At 38.4% G+C, this 15,115-nt stretch overlaps 2 protein-coding genes across 3 annotated transcripts; one reads left to right on the plus strand and one right to left on the minus strand.

Annotated features, from left to right (window-relative positions):
* Positions 1-1,774: 1,774 nt before the first annotated feature.
* On the minus strand, positions 1,775-12,428 carry LOC141905799 (coronin-7-like). Its single transcript, XM_074794835.1, has 26 exons — positions 12,378-12,428; positions 12,161-12,274; positions 11,914-12,013; positions 11,728-11,808; positions 11,548-11,618; positions 10,729-10,912; positions 10,296-10,420; positions 10,113-10,199; positions 9,649-9,731; positions 9,515-9,569; positions 9,114-9,171; positions 8,539-8,681; positions 8,280-8,375; positions 7,898-8,198; positions 7,581-7,762; positions 6,908-7,016; positions 6,746-6,832; positions 6,130-6,272; positions 5,939-6,043; positions 5,530-5,615; positions 5,006-5,144; positions 4,079-4,285; positions 3,626-3,761; positions 3,047-3,138; positions 2,727-2,813; positions 1,775-1,975 (listed from the first exon to the last, which is right to left on the minus strand). The coding sequence occupies exons 2-26, from the start codon at positions 12,218-12,220 to the stop codon at positions 1,967-1,969; spliced, it is 2,826 nt and encodes a 941-aa protein (XP_074650936.1). The 5' UTR covers positions 12,221-12,274; positions 12,378-12,428; the 3' UTR covers positions 1,775-1,966.
* A 75-nt stretch (positions 12,429-12,503) lies between these two features.
* On the plus strand, positions 12,504-14,898 carry LOC141905931 (frataxin, mitochondrial-like). 2 transcript variants are annotated; one of them, XM_074795040.1, is made up of 5 exons: positions 12,504-12,672; positions 13,134-13,201; positions 13,291-13,414; positions 14,197-14,294; positions 14,659-14,898. In XM_074795040.1, the coding sequence occupies exons 1-5, from the start codon at positions 12,532-12,534 to the stop codon at positions 14,810-14,812; spliced, it is 585 nt and encodes a 194-aa protein (XP_074651141.1). In that variant the 5' UTR covers positions 12,504-12,531; the 3' UTR covers positions 14,813-14,898. The 2 variants fall into 2 exon arrangements, with proteins under 2 accessions (XP_074651141.1, XP_074651142.1); XM_074795041.1 differs by having other exon boundaries at positions 12,504-12,645.
* Positions 14,899-15,115: the final 217 nt, after the last annotated feature.

A 15,115-nucleotide genomic window follows, 5' to 3' on the forward strand; every position in this document is an offset into this window, starting at 1 on the left:
GAATATCTTCGACTATTGTAATGTTTTTTGAACTTCATACTTCATAATAAAAGATCGTAATGAATGTAATAAGCTATTCTGAAGAGCGTTTGCATTGTTTTCTCCGACTTTCAAGTCATTTATCTTATCTGACCGAACAGCAGTGCAGAGTGGAACTTCGTTATGATACGTACGTACAGCCACAGTATAAGAAACCAATAAATTCAAAACATCGTTTAGTTACTGTGACATAGAATCAATACACTAATGGAAACTAAACAAGCAATGAAATAAGGCATAACCTAATTACAGATGAAGAAAACTACGAAACTGGTGAAAGAATATAGATTTATATGCAAGTAAAATCTCTTAATATGTATACGCCGAAAAACAAAGTTGAAAATATTAAGACGATGGAAAACATGATTTGATGAATTTATGAAGTAAAAAAAGAATCATATCGGTAACTTCAATATAGAGTCCATGGAAGTTTGTTGTAAGGGCCGTTCATCTAAACGTTCGTAGGAGCGGCCATTTTTAAATATCGGCGCTAATCGTCTGATCATGAGCTTCTTCATTTCATGCATTTTGAGAGCATCTCCAACCCTCATGTTACCGCGCAGACGTTCAAAGTATAGGTACATCAAATGTTTTGAGAAAAAACCGTTGGAACTTGAACGGTGAAAGATCAATACGGACGACTCGCTTCAAAATTCAACCCAATTCACGAGGCTCTAATGTAATACGTGGCATATTCTGTTTAGGTTGGTTACGAATTTGTTGGTGGTAAGCTTTTATGATGGGCTTATACATGTACCAACACTATAGCTTATACGCGGGAATATGCAGGCAAAAAATGTATAGTCTGTTTGAAATGTCATCAAATTCCCAGTTTTCTTTGAGATTGGTTCTCCGTCCACGGTTTTCCCAATTGCGGTCATCCCCGATCGTGCTTTCACTGGGAACCTTAGTGTCAGTGGTGTCAATGGCAATCGCGACCCCTGGTTCACGCGAGCTCTTGGTACACGCAGTATACGAACCGGCCACTCACAGGACTTGGTGAAATCGTGCTAAGCACTATCGAGGGCTACAGGCTCATGAACACGGGCCAATAGTGACAGTTTTGCTCCCGAAAAGACAACTAAATGACATTCGTCTCGAAAACAATCGCCTCAAGTGCGTTCAAACAACAAAACGAATATGCGGCGTAATAGAGGCAGTCGTTTTTTTCTGGAAAACAAATAAATCGTTAACCTGTTTAACCCACCAAACTGAATAGAACATCTAATCAAATGATATTTTGTTTGGAGACCTGTTTATTTCTATATAATTCAATCTCGCCAATTTCGGAACCCACGATGGAAATATAATCAGGACGAGACGAGCTGATACACAATATCCGTGTATGATGATAACGAGAGAAATCCCACAATAAATTCAGCCAAAAATGAAAAGTTCTATATAAAAATGATTATATTTCGAGCAACGTTTCGGCTTCGGCTTCGATGTGGGATTTCTCTCGATAATCAGGACCCTAATCAATATCGAATAGGACGTAAGTAGGCTTCCTGTGAGTAGACTCCGCTCGATAACTGCCGTTCAACTCGGATGTTTGTTGAAATAAGTCACACTATTTAATAAAAAAATACATAACATCTAACTCGGATATCACTCTCAAGTCCGTCACATTTTTACGGTCCAAAGAGATCCGACTTGAGACTATGTATAGTGCTTCTGCCAAAAACCGAAGGAACAGAAAAAAACTCCATCAAACTTTAAGTTATGGATATTTATTACTTTGTAAAATCAATATATAATATCTCAATATTCAATATGTTATAATATTAAAATCACGATACACCATATAATGACATAATCTATAAAATCTTGGATATCTGTTGTTTTTTTAATGATAAAAAGTCAATCGTTCCTTCCATCGCCGACGACATTCTGCGATCCTTCGGGCATACACAATTCCCCGTTAAATTCAGTCAGACTATATAAATAAAACAAAACGATACGAAGCACGATGAAAGGTTTGAACATGATATCTCGCTGATATGTCGACACCAATCGGTGAACGGTGCCAATATTTCTAATAACCGCGCACTCGAGGCAGCTCCAGACGCTCCAGGCCGCGATGAATCATCTACGTATTTATTCGTAAATGTATCGGAAAAAAATGTTTCCGAACAGCGCGTTCGAAAATAAATTCACCCAATCATGTATGGGGATTATCACGTCAACACGACGAGTAATATAAAGTCCGAAAAGTTTCCATTAATTAATTGATTCGATGTTTTGTCTATTACCTTAGGCCCTTCAAAGTTGATACCGGTACTTTGTTTCTCATGCAAACCAAAACATTTTTTGTTTATGAGCTTTTTTGAAATAAAAAGGTGGAAATAAACTCAAAAATAATATTTTCATATTTTCCAAGGAGAGATGAGGGCGGGAGGTCTTTTCTTTTTAAATCCAAAAATTATTCACTGTATAATACTATTTGAGATGAGGGCGGAAGCAGAGACTTGATCCATAGAAGGTTAAGTGAACAGATCCAAGAAATGTTCATTTTGCTTATTCTAAAACATCTAAACTGCAAAACTTATTATTTCATTTCTATTTTGACTTTCGGGAGTGACGCGGGCGGCTTTGCGATTTGACGAGAAACAAGGTATCAACTTTGAAGGGCCAAATAGTCGTCTTCAGGAATACTGTTAGCGTTTCATCTATGGTTAAAAACTCACCCATTCATCGGAATCGACGCCTTCCGTTAGATCTTGGGGTAGAGGGCTATCCTGTACTTCCATTTTAGATACCATTGCACTCAACAACTATTCCAGAATTAACGAAATAAGGTAAAATAGAATCATGTCATGAACTGAATTATTCATTTAGAGTTTTTCCAGTTTTTGCACTTTGATTTTGGCATCGCAAATCGAGCCAGGGCCGAAATACGTTTCAACCAATCCAATGCCTCCTTAAGCCCCAAGGTCTTTTAACCTTGACCCCATCTAACAGATATAACTTAGAGTTAGAAGCTGATTAGAAAACAGTATGTACAGACCTCTTCTTTCTTCTGTTCGTCAGTTTTGAATTCTTCTTCCTTATAACTTTTATATTTCTTCGGTTTTGGAGCACTGACTGGAGCCTCACTCACTGAAAAATTCAAAGGATTCACAAAAATGGTATACATTAACTCTATTTTTACTATATGCTCACAAAACCGATTTATATGGTTTAATTACTGTGGACTCAGTTGCAAAGTCATTGCTTAGATTTGTCTAAGACCATCTCATTTCCATAGTCGATCTGTCCCGAATGTGCAACTGACCCCTGTATCAAATCAACTATTTTATCAAATGTGAGTACATGAGCCGAGGGTCTGATCTAAGCACTTGCCCGATTGCCCGGGGCAAGTTAATTTTCATTAGGGCAAGTAGGTTATCATTATCACTTTTCCACCGGGCAAGTGCGATTTAATGTCTCAAAGCTTTTTTCCCACTTGATACAACTGATGATCATGCCACCACACTGCCTGTGTAGAGCAAGTTGATTTTTGAGGGGGCCAGTGAAATTTCACTTGCCACACGGGCAAGTGGCTTTTATTCCCTGAATCGCACCCTGTGAGCGCAGATATACTTACGTGGTTTCATGTCTGAAGGCCGCAGACTGATTTTCTCGAACACTCGACTAGCACCGTTCATCCATTCATCAGCAGTCATCGTTGGTTTCGTAGTATCATTCGTATCGGGAAATATGTCGTCTTGAAAATATTCCATCTGTTAAAGACGTAGATTTAAATATTCAACAGATCGTTTAGACAATATGAGTTGAAGAATTTATCACCGGTCAATTTGAAAGGGATAAAAAACATATTTCAATTGAAAAATGGTTAAGTGGTAAATATCGTCTTTCAATCCAGCATCCTATGGGTTTGAATCCTGGGGTCGGCTGAGTTTCCTAGTCGCAGATTCTTCTCAGGTATTTCTACCCTTAATCGAAAAAAATTTCAAACCCGCCCTGAGTTCTCGCCGTGTTTGAGGATGAAAAAAGAAAATATCAACGAAATTGGTCATAAATCGCAGGGATAAATCACCTTGACTCGTGGCACCGTGAAAGAAATAGGCTCGATCGACGACGCGGTTAATCGGAAACCTTTGGCGAATTCGACGTTCTTCACATCGCAACGTAGCTTCGGCAAGAAACCGATGGCCTGGTGTAGACTGTCCGCTTTATAGGTCGACAGCGGAAACAAATGAGGATACTCGGTGTAGGCTTCGAATGCGTAAACTGCGGAATCGCCCTGAAATTGAAGAGGAAACATTCTACAGTCATTTTATCTGTTCAATAAGGGCTACTAGGCCTTTAAAGTAATGAAATTCATTGGAACATTAAGATTTGTTCATCTTATACCAATGGTATATACAGTTGACTCCGCTTGCCTCCATCTCACGCACCCAACAAATCTTCTCTTCAGGCAAGAACAATCTGGGGCAGTTGGAGCGAAAATAGGCTTCCATTGCATGAATTGGAATACGAAAATTCTAAACATTTTAAGTCCACGGCATGTAATAATTTGAGGTTATTAGCTCAGTGACAAGTAGATTCTACAGTAAATTTAAGTGGATTAATGAGCAAAACCCAAGTTGATGATATAACAGTTTAATCTAACAGTTTCAAAGTTTTGACTAAACTTCCATCATCAGAGAAATGAAAATAACATGAAAATGATACACAGTAATTCAAAAATATAGATGTTTACTGAGGAAGGTTAGGGACAGGAACTAAGAGACAATCGCTAATATACAGAGAAGACTGTCAGTTAGTTTAGTTAAGAAGAATTTTACGTCCTAACTGCAAGTAACGCTAAAGGCCAAGGCCTTTTAATAGGTTGTTATGGTTCACAACCTGACTAAATCCGAATAAACTGTTATAAATATCATCGACTGTGGGTTCACTCGTAAACTCTGAGATACAGAGATCGATATCAATCTACCAGCTGTAAATGGTTTACGTAACTTACACGCCCGGTAAGGAAGATCGTGGAGCTATCTTCATCGTAGTGCGGGATGATAATCGACGGGGAATAATCAAGTTCGTTGCTAAAAAGTTGACTAGTGAGATCAGAGGCGTCATAAACTGCTATCAATCGATTTCCTTTCCTGCATAAAATGTACAAAATACCGGTTTATTTCACATGACACAGTGGGAACTTCAAAATATCCATATACAATAGTACTGCATAAATCCAGGTTTTGTCTAATCCAAGTACTATTTACAATTCACTGATACGATAGATGTAAATTGTATGTCGAAACCGGATTTCTCCAAAACCAGATGAATTTCATCAAAAATACATGTATTTTTTATTTCATTGATCCCAAATGATCCGGATCAAGCTACGGTCTACTTGAATTCCATATCATTTGTCTATGCCCATCAGATATGAAACCATTTGAATTGACATTTTCAAATGAGAAAATATGGTCAAGGATGTCCCTATTATATATGTCAAACTCTGGTTGTAATACATGTACATCTACTTACTTATCAAAACCTGTAATGGCCAGATATTTTCCATTGCATACCCAAACAATTCGGGCACCCCTAGTACCATCAGGCCCAGCGCCACCCTATTGAAATAGAATAATCTACGGTGTACATGTAAATTAGGTACAGATGTACAGATATGTATTTGTTATCTAATAACAAAGGCACAATTGTGTTTGAAAAAAATATTAGGTACAGTGTTTAGGTAATCGAAAATCCATGAAAATGATGAAACTATAAATCATGTTTTCTATAGGAGTATTAAATGTTTATACTCATTGGAAAATGAAATTAATATTGTTATCGTTTCTATGAACATGTGTTCATGAAGTGGTGCCTCAAATCATTATTAAATTTTTTTAAGAATAATAACAAGCAAAATTGTTCAATAAAGGTTAAAACTCACTAAAATCGGTTGCGTAGAAGTTCGCGGTTCGTAGATGCGTATCTTTCCATCTTTACAAACCGTAGCGCATTTGCTCCCGTCCGGGCTCCAAGAAAGACAGAATATCTGAAAAAAATTGTGTCATTTCTAAATAAAAACCCAGATTCATCTTAAGATTCAAATACAAATGACTTGTAAATGAGAAACCTTACAGTGTCCGTATGGCCTTCTAATGTTATCAGCACGCTGCGAGTTCCTAGGTCCCAGATTTTGACGGTCATATCGTAAGAAGCCGACGCCAAGATATCTTTCGCCAAAGGATGAAATCGCACGAAATATATCTTCTCATTATGACCTAATAATAGAACGCACTGATTTACAACATACATTCAGCTTTATTTTGTGGATTTCAGGGCTAAAAATGTTCTATTCAAGATGGATTCTTAATGACTAGGGAAAGTCTACAGATTTTGACATGAACAGTTAGATAACGGATCATTGTCCACTATACAGACAAACCAGACAGATTTCCAAACAAAAATCAGACAACAATTTTCAAACACAGAATTGTACGCTAATTCTCTAATATCGCCAGCTACCTGCCAACCACTGCACTGCTCATAATAGACTGGGCTGACATGACGATGAGTACGAGGCACTCTAATATACTTTTGAATAAAGTACCGTTTCATCTGTTGAATTCTATTTGAACAATTTTTTCTCATTTCTCTGAATAATGTTAGACTTTTTAGATTTTTTTTTCAGGACTTTTTGAATCCTATCCCCTGGCAACGCTACGTATTAAAAGAAATGTCTCTGATTGCATACCGGTCAGATAGAAATCTGGCGCTTCCAGCGTTTCCGTCAGGCCATCATCGGGAATCGTCCACACTTGTATGCGCGCGTCATCGCAGCCTGAAAACATTGATTGAAGCGTTATCTTCGTAATTATAAAGTACATTACACGATGTAATGATAATGATAACTCACCGACTACTAGCCTTGAATCATCGAATGGATCGAAAACGAAGTCCGAGACATTTCGACCATTTTGAATAATCGGGATTCCGCTGTCTGGTAATCTGCAGGGTTTACCAACCTGACGAAATACACAATGCACATGTTTAATAATAACTGACTCGGCTAGTACATAACTAAGAGGTGCAAGCATAGCTAAGTGATGGAAGTACAATGCATTCAGCTTCTACGAAATGAAGACGAACTACCGTAATGGAACAATGGAGCTATGATAGGTTAGAAAAGGGATTGGCCAAAAGGTGCAGCTAGATGGTACAATAATAATAACTCAGTGTGTTTTCTAAATTTTTAATAACTGAATACCACCAGTCAATAAAGCGCGCTCCTAAAAAACCTAAAACATGTAAGTAATTAGCATCTGCTGCGAAATGAAGACCTGGAAGACTACACAGGCGAGCAGCTAAGTTTCGAAGTACAGAAAACCTCGCCTTACTCAGACATGGCTAACGTGGAATTTCGACAAAATCGAACAAAATCTAAATCATTTTTGTGACTTTTCCTATCCTTAACTCAGACTTCATTAATACCTCAGACCAATTTTGCCGGCCCCAGTTTGCCAGAGTTTGGCGAGGTTTACTATATTCGGCCCGGACAAAATTCAAGATTGCGACCCGAAACAACCAACCTCGAAAACTGCAATAATTCCTCCGGCACCGGTCAGCGATACGGCACATCGTTGGCTATTCACAGCGAACCCGTCACTCTCACCAGGAACGCTGTTACTCAGGTTACGAATGTTGTCGATGTGAAGACTTTTGTGAGCAGCAGTTCCTTGGAAATGGCGGAATTTAGCCTGGTGCAGATTACCTGTAAAATACACATATATATTTATCCAATTCATTATCATACAATAAATCATGCTAGTTCCAACTACGGTATATATAGAGTCTTCTTTATCGAGCTTCTGTTCTATTTCTTCAATTCCGAGCTACCGTTGCTTACTTGTGAATATAGTTTTCGGTGTCGGTCTATGTTCAGCAGGCGACGAAGTCGGACTAGATCGCGACGGCTTATTTTTTATCACTTCTAACATCTGTTCAGCTTCGGTAGGTGGCTGCGCGCTTGCTTTGTTCTCGTAAATGGTAGCTTTGATAGTTGTACTGTTATTCGCAGCCGCGTGTGACTGATTATCGGCTTTGCTGATTTCGATCGCTTTAGCCGCACTTTTAGCAGTAGCACTCGCAACACATTTATAACTGCTGGTACCATTCTGTTTTGAAGGATCCAAAGATACCTTCTCCAGCTGTAAATGAATACAGTCAACAGTCAGAATGGACCATTGTTGAGGACGACGAATAAATGTCGGTAAATATTGGCAACTTACAAGGGCATTTTCACCGTTAATCCATTGTTCAGCTGTCATGGCCGCTTTTCTAACATTTGTGTCCGGAAATAATTCACCATAGAATTCAGTATGAGTCTGAAAACGACACAGCTGATATTTTCAGGGGCCAGTTTCATAGATTCTCATTGGGCTACTGATAGAATATATATATGAACAGCTTATCACCAGTTTTATTTTCAGTTAACTACAATAAATCAATTCTTCAACTAAAAACTGCAGAATAGGATCGAGATTATACCTTTCGAGGTACTTGATACGGCAGTGGGATGATCGAATTCTTCGTTAGGACCATTAATCTCGCTACTTCGCATTGCATAACATTCAATGCTAATTTAGGAACCATAGCAACGCCTTTCACCTGATCGACCATATCGGAATTAACTAGCGATGCAAAAAGGGAAACAGATAACAGATTCCATGACGATTGATGCTACCATATTGTAAAATTATCTTCATAAGCCGCAATCACACAAGGCACAGGCCCATTTGGCACCGATGTGAACAGTTGTTCCTGGCCAAATCGGGCCCTACCACAAATATCGGACCAGACTCGAGCCAAATTCTAGCACAGAACAAATGATTGCGTTTGAATTGCAAATAGTTCCGAAAGTGACTCATTTCACTTTGTTTGAGCATTGTTATCATTTTAATTATATCATTAACAAATTATATTGTTAAGGATCGAGCGAGTGGTTTACGTGTGAACACGCTCACTAATTAGGCATGGGCCAAATCGTCTCTGTGTGATTGCGGCTATATTTTTCACATTTGTTCCGTGTTAATACAGCTTTTATCGTAAACTTAAATACTTACATTCAGTGAGATATGGATCTTTTTCACTAGCTTCATAGAGACTTATACGAGTATCTCCCTGTAATGTATACATGTACAATTATGAGCCTAGTTTAATAGACAGGTACGGCGAGTACACACAAACATAATATATATATATATATATATATATTCAACTGAATCATGAAAATAAATCTTCGTTACGTCAAAACGGCCCTGTATGCCATCTATTATCGATGCGACAGGGTGTATCACAGCGTTCCTACTAGCTCAGCTAGCAGGAATGTTCTCTTTGGCTCAGCGGTATAGCGTCTGCCTTCGACGCCAGGCATCGAGAGTTCAAATCTTGGAGAGGACACATATTTCTTCCTGTTACATTAAGCTACTGAAAGTGCAACCTAAAAGCAATTGCAAATACGTACCTTTCCAGCTAGGAATACCAGATTTGTATCTTCATCGCGCAATGGCATTAAAGTTCTGAAAGAGGAATGATTAAAATCGAAAAAATCTAGAAATAATTCGTTTATAAGATTTCGAATACTTATAATTAACGTACCCCGTATTCGAATCCAATTCCATGACTTTAACAGGCGCTGATAAGGCTCGTTGATCGTAGATATGAATCTGTCTCGACCGATTCTGAAACAGCCGAAATATGACGCTTTTTCCATTTAAATGAAAAGATATCACCGTCGAAAGTAATTCAGAGCCTAATTGCTCAAACTTAATTCGTGAGTACAATTGTAATCTTTAACCCATTAGCACTCAAGCCGCCTGTATCTGCCCTGCCTATTACTCCTCAAGCAGCCCGAATCCGCCCTGACACTTTTTTCATCTGCTACAAAAACGGTTGCAGTGGGATTCGAACCCAATAGCTTATGGTCAACGAGACATCCAAGTTGTCAGAATTCCGTACAGTAATCGACACCTTTCTATTTGAAACATAGCGAAATTCCTGAGTGCTAATGAGTTAACTACAGAACTGGGCTTGATATCACCCGTCCAATCTTACAAACTCACCCTTCCAAAGCCTGTTGAAAGAATGTACGGCGTATCTCCGAGCCACATTATTCGCGAATCTTTGACATTGTCGTGTCCCGGACCTTCCTGAGGAAAAAAAATAATATGAGAGATTGTTTAAAATGAACCGCGGACGCTGTAGGTATGACTATACGCTTATTAATTCATTTCCGATCTACAAACCGCGGACACGGCAAATGCTCTCGGATCGAAAACTCTGACCATCTTATCCCGAGCGGTTGTCGCGATCAAACTTCCATCACCTTTCCACGATATACTCTGAATTTGGTCTTCGTGGCCGGATATCGCTGAAAAAAGGAATAGGATGAGAAGAGATCAGTTCGAAATGCTTTTAGGTAAAATTCAATTTTCGCTCTAAAAATCCATCCATATGTTCGCTTGAAATAAGAAATTGAAAGATGTGCCACCAATAGAATAGATTTTCGTTGCAGTTTGAAAATTGGATATATCTGATTATTTCAGGATCCAACACCTATCCATCCTCGCTTGCCAGGACCTGATTGCCTCCCACCTGGGTTTGTGTTGGCATGAGCTTTGGTGAGAGGCAATCAAGCCCTGGCAAGCGAGGATGCACGAATCTAGAATGGCTCCTTACCATATTTAGGTTCTTGAGCGTTAACGTCATATATCTTCAGGTGCTGATAACAAGACGTAGCTAAGATATCTGATGCGGTAGGATGCCAAAGGACATTTTCGACGCGTCTCTCCTGATTGGGGAATGTTACGATCGCGTTGTACACATTTTCATCGATCTCATCGGGAATTTGCCAAATTTTCACCTGATAGTAGAAAACTGAATTTGAAAGGGCGACTTAATCAAGGCCACCTTTTTTGACAGCTCCAACCTTTCGACAATAACAACGATTAGTTGAAGCCTAAAATCCCATCATAGAATGCTCTATGGCTTTACATTAAAGTTCAATAAGAGCTGATAAAAATGTCGTCTAAATAGGCAGAATATAGACTTTCAATAGCGTTGGTTACAATCATTTTAATATCTATTGCAAAATTAGCAATGGCAGAAAGCCCTGTTACATGCAGTTTTAAGATTAATCCTAAGAACTTCTAGCGTGAACTTATCATATGTGCTGAGTGATGGTATTGAAAATCAAATAGACATCTCTTAACTATTGGTGTCTGTGACAAATTTGCTGTTTTAATTTCTATTGGGTGATTTTGATTATTGAAAAGTTTGAGTCAACTACAGAAATGAGGGTCTAAAAACAGTGACACTAATTTGTAGCTTGATTAGTAATGATGGGTAATTAAAGCTGGAATGCAACTTGTAGCCATTGTCCATTGATAGACTGCCTTGCGAATTAAACTAAGCCTATCATGATCCCATTCTATTTCATCTGGTGTTAGTGGAAATAATGGCAGTATACGTAGGTCAAAAAGGTTTGCCAGCACTTACCCCTCCATCTTGCGATGCCGTCGCGAGCAAATTGTCGTCGAAAGGGCTGAAATCAAAGTCACTTACAAATTCTGAAAACAACAAATAAGAGAATGATCGCAACAATATTTAAATTCCGGATAGTGATTTGAATAAAAAGCAATTTCGTGGTATCTTATGATTCATTATGGAAATACAAACCAGTGTGAGCTTGGATCAATGGCGGAGATTTGGTCAATTTACCAGTCGTTTCAAGCGGCAATATTCCCAAGCAACCTCCACCTGTAACGGAAAAAGGAGCAAATTCAATGAAATCAAGAATATGATAAAATGAGAAACTCGGCGATTGAAAATGCATAATTAATAGCAATAAACCTGAACACCTACCACCACTTTCAACATTAAATGCAATGTATTTACAGCTAGCTTTGATATGGTTGCCACATGAATTCATCAAGTTTCCCACAGGAACATTTCCAATAATTTCCTACATATAATTTTTAATTAAAAGAGCATTATAAGGCCATATAGTGGGCGTGTCACTGTATGGAAAAAAAAGACTTTTTGATCATACGCTTAATTTCTGTGAACAAGCTCAGTAGCCTAAGGCTTCCAGACTGTTAGATGGATTTACCTCTTTCTTTGGTAACTTGGGAGCAGTGTTCTTGAACTTGGAAACTTTGAACTTCCACATTTTCTATCTGGGACAGAGCGGCTTTAATATAGGCCTATTCGAAGTTCTCTAACTCTGAGAAAAATTGAATGACAGTCAGTTGATAGTTAGAATGAGCCTGTATTTAGAGATAAGCTTATTCAAATAATCCTTCATACTAAAATGATTAGATGTGTACCTTTGATATAGTTTCTCAAGCCAAAAATACAAACCCGGAAGTAAAATTCACAAAATACAACTCTAAATTGGGATTCGAACCTACTTTCCGGAATTATAACCTCCGCGGGTAAACAGCGTAAGCTTGTTCTGTCAAAGAATTATTAGGGCGCACGATGCAGCGACTCCGGTTGATTTTTGGCCAGTCAGCGAGCGCGGTTAACTCAAAGCGGCTATCGTCTAGATTTCATTGTAGCTCATCATTTCAAGTGAAACTACGTCAACCATTAGTTAGTCAATGTGAAAATAATGACAATGTAAGGATTTCTGATTTCACAATACTTACTGGATTCTATATAAAATCCAAACCCCTAAAGTCGTCAATTATTCGGTCAACAACTCTTTTCTCGTCTGTGAAGTCTTGTTATAAACCTTCGATTATTTACCATTAGATTCAACTACTTCTAAAGTAAAGAATTCTCGATATCACAAATTAATGGGAGGCCTTACCCCACTATATATGCCTACCATACCTAAACGATGTCGGTCCCAATGACTATGTGGTGTATAACTTAAAGTTGGTCTAACTGCAGTTAGGGTTGCGTTTCCACTGTGTGGCGCTAGTGTTGTGGTTAGATTAGGTACATAACCACTGGGGACTAAACTGCAGTGAATCCTAATATTGACTTTATAGTTGCCAGTGAAACCCCTGGCAGCTATGAGCCTGTTATGACTCGCGTCTCACAGCTCAACTAATTATCATTATTTCGCATTACAGTTTTTGCCTTGCTGCACGAAGCCTGTTGTTCCTTTAAATCTCACTAGAACTTTCTGTTCGGAGCCAATGTAAGTAACAACTCCATGATGATTATTCATGTCACACGCGTTCTTTTCATAATTTCCTCACAATCTGATCTAATCGTGATATTTTTCAGCAAAAATCTCAGTGAAGCACAGTATCATTCAGTTGCCGATGAAACTTTAGATTCACTTACTGAAAAATTTGAAGATCTGGGGGATTCTGGTGTCACCAGGGAGGAGTATGATGTTGTCTTAGGGGTAAGATATAGATGCCAAAGAGGTGGAAATTTGCAATTGTCTTGAATATGGCCACAAGCGTTCCTTGGTAATCATAATGGTTTTTAGTTAAAATCAATAATTCTGAGTCCTCAACGCTCAATTTTCAATGTATTGGTGTTTTGATTGTGGGTTTGACAGTAATACCCAGCTTGGTTGCTTGAGCTGATTTCAATGTTATTAACCGTTCCTGATGTCAGATCCTATCTAAATATGAATGTCGCAATTATCCAAAAGGCAAATTGTAAGATAAAATTCTTATCAAGAGCAGTTTATAGTAGATGTTATCTAATGGATGATGTCATTCATGTAAATACAGAAATCGTTGACAGCAGCAGATAACTTTGATAGAAAGCTAATCCCTTAGATATTGCCTAGTTACCGCGCTCAAGGAGGTGATCCTTGACAAAATATAAGCAAGATGGCAGGGGTGGGTCCAGAGCTTGTGCTCCCATCGCAATTCTTCATGCCCTTTTGAAAATACAATGGCAATATTTTTCAGGGCACTTTTTCCACCAACCTGTAACTAATAAAACAGCAGTCCACAACGCAAGATGAAGCTTATATTTTCTTCACGTGCCCTCACGTGCCTAGAAATTGAATGAAAATGCACTGAAATTTCAAAATTTTGCAGACCCTCGTTTATGCTGGATATTAATTTAACTTTTTCAGTACGGTATATATGCCCTTTTCCTGTCTTTGTACTCCTATCAAAGTCTGTCCCCGGAGGGTGGCTGTTTCTTAAAGTTTACCAACATTTTCAGCAAGGCGTTTTGACAGTAAAAATTGGTGGTGATCATGGCACTTACGTCATCAACAAACAGGGTCCGAATAAACAGATCTGGTTGTCTTCGCCGAAGAGGTAAGATTCTGAGTTCTGTGTAATCTTAGATCGATGTTGTAAGTATAGCTGGTAACATGTATTTGGTAAAATTTCAATTCCTTAATAAAACAAAAGCCCCCCGGTAAAAAGGCATGTACTAGAACAGTTGACTTGGCTTGTCTCAGATCTTGGGGAATGAATTTTTTCCCTGAGGTGATTGAATTCTGGGGCAACAGCCTCGTCAGTGTTCACATGAATTTGGGTTGTAAAATTTCAAATCATATTTTGTTCGGGGTATCTGATAATCCAAAACAATCGGCTCTGTGGTATGGGGAGTCCATTGTACTGTCTACTTTACGCCTGTGTTTCGAGTTCTGGTAATTTATGTAACTTGCATTTTCAGTGGTCCCAAACGGTACGATTTCAACGGCAAAGAGTGGGTTTACAAACACGAAAGCTTTTCGTTACACGAACTTCTCACGCTGGAAATATCCGAATTGTTCGAGAAAGAAGTGAATTTTAAGAACTGTGAACACGGTGGTGGTGGTACGAGTTGATAGTTCAGGGTACCATGAGGGTCGGCCTAATGACAGTATAATAAATGAGATTGTGTGAAAATAATTTTACAGGTTAAATATAAACTAGCTCCTTTCAAAGTTTCATTTTACTTTTTCTCTCTTCTTGGAATTGAAGCAGAAAATTGTTTAGTGAATTTCTTTGTCAGCAGCACTGACCAATTGACGATCGATTTGAAAAAATGTATCGCAAGTCTGAGGAGGAAGCGCTTTGATCATTTGTCATACATGGAAAGGTGCTTTACAAATTGCTAAAATTATAGTAGAACTCAGATTTTTCATTAC

This window comes from Tubulanus polymorphus, chromosome 5 (assembly GCF_964204645.1).
Source record: "Tubulanus polymorphus chromosome 5, tnTubPoly1.2, whole genome shotgun sequence".
Lineage (NCBI taxonomy): Eukaryota > Metazoa > Nemertea > Palaeonemertea > Tubulaniformes > Tubulanidae > Tubulanus > Tubulanus polymorphus.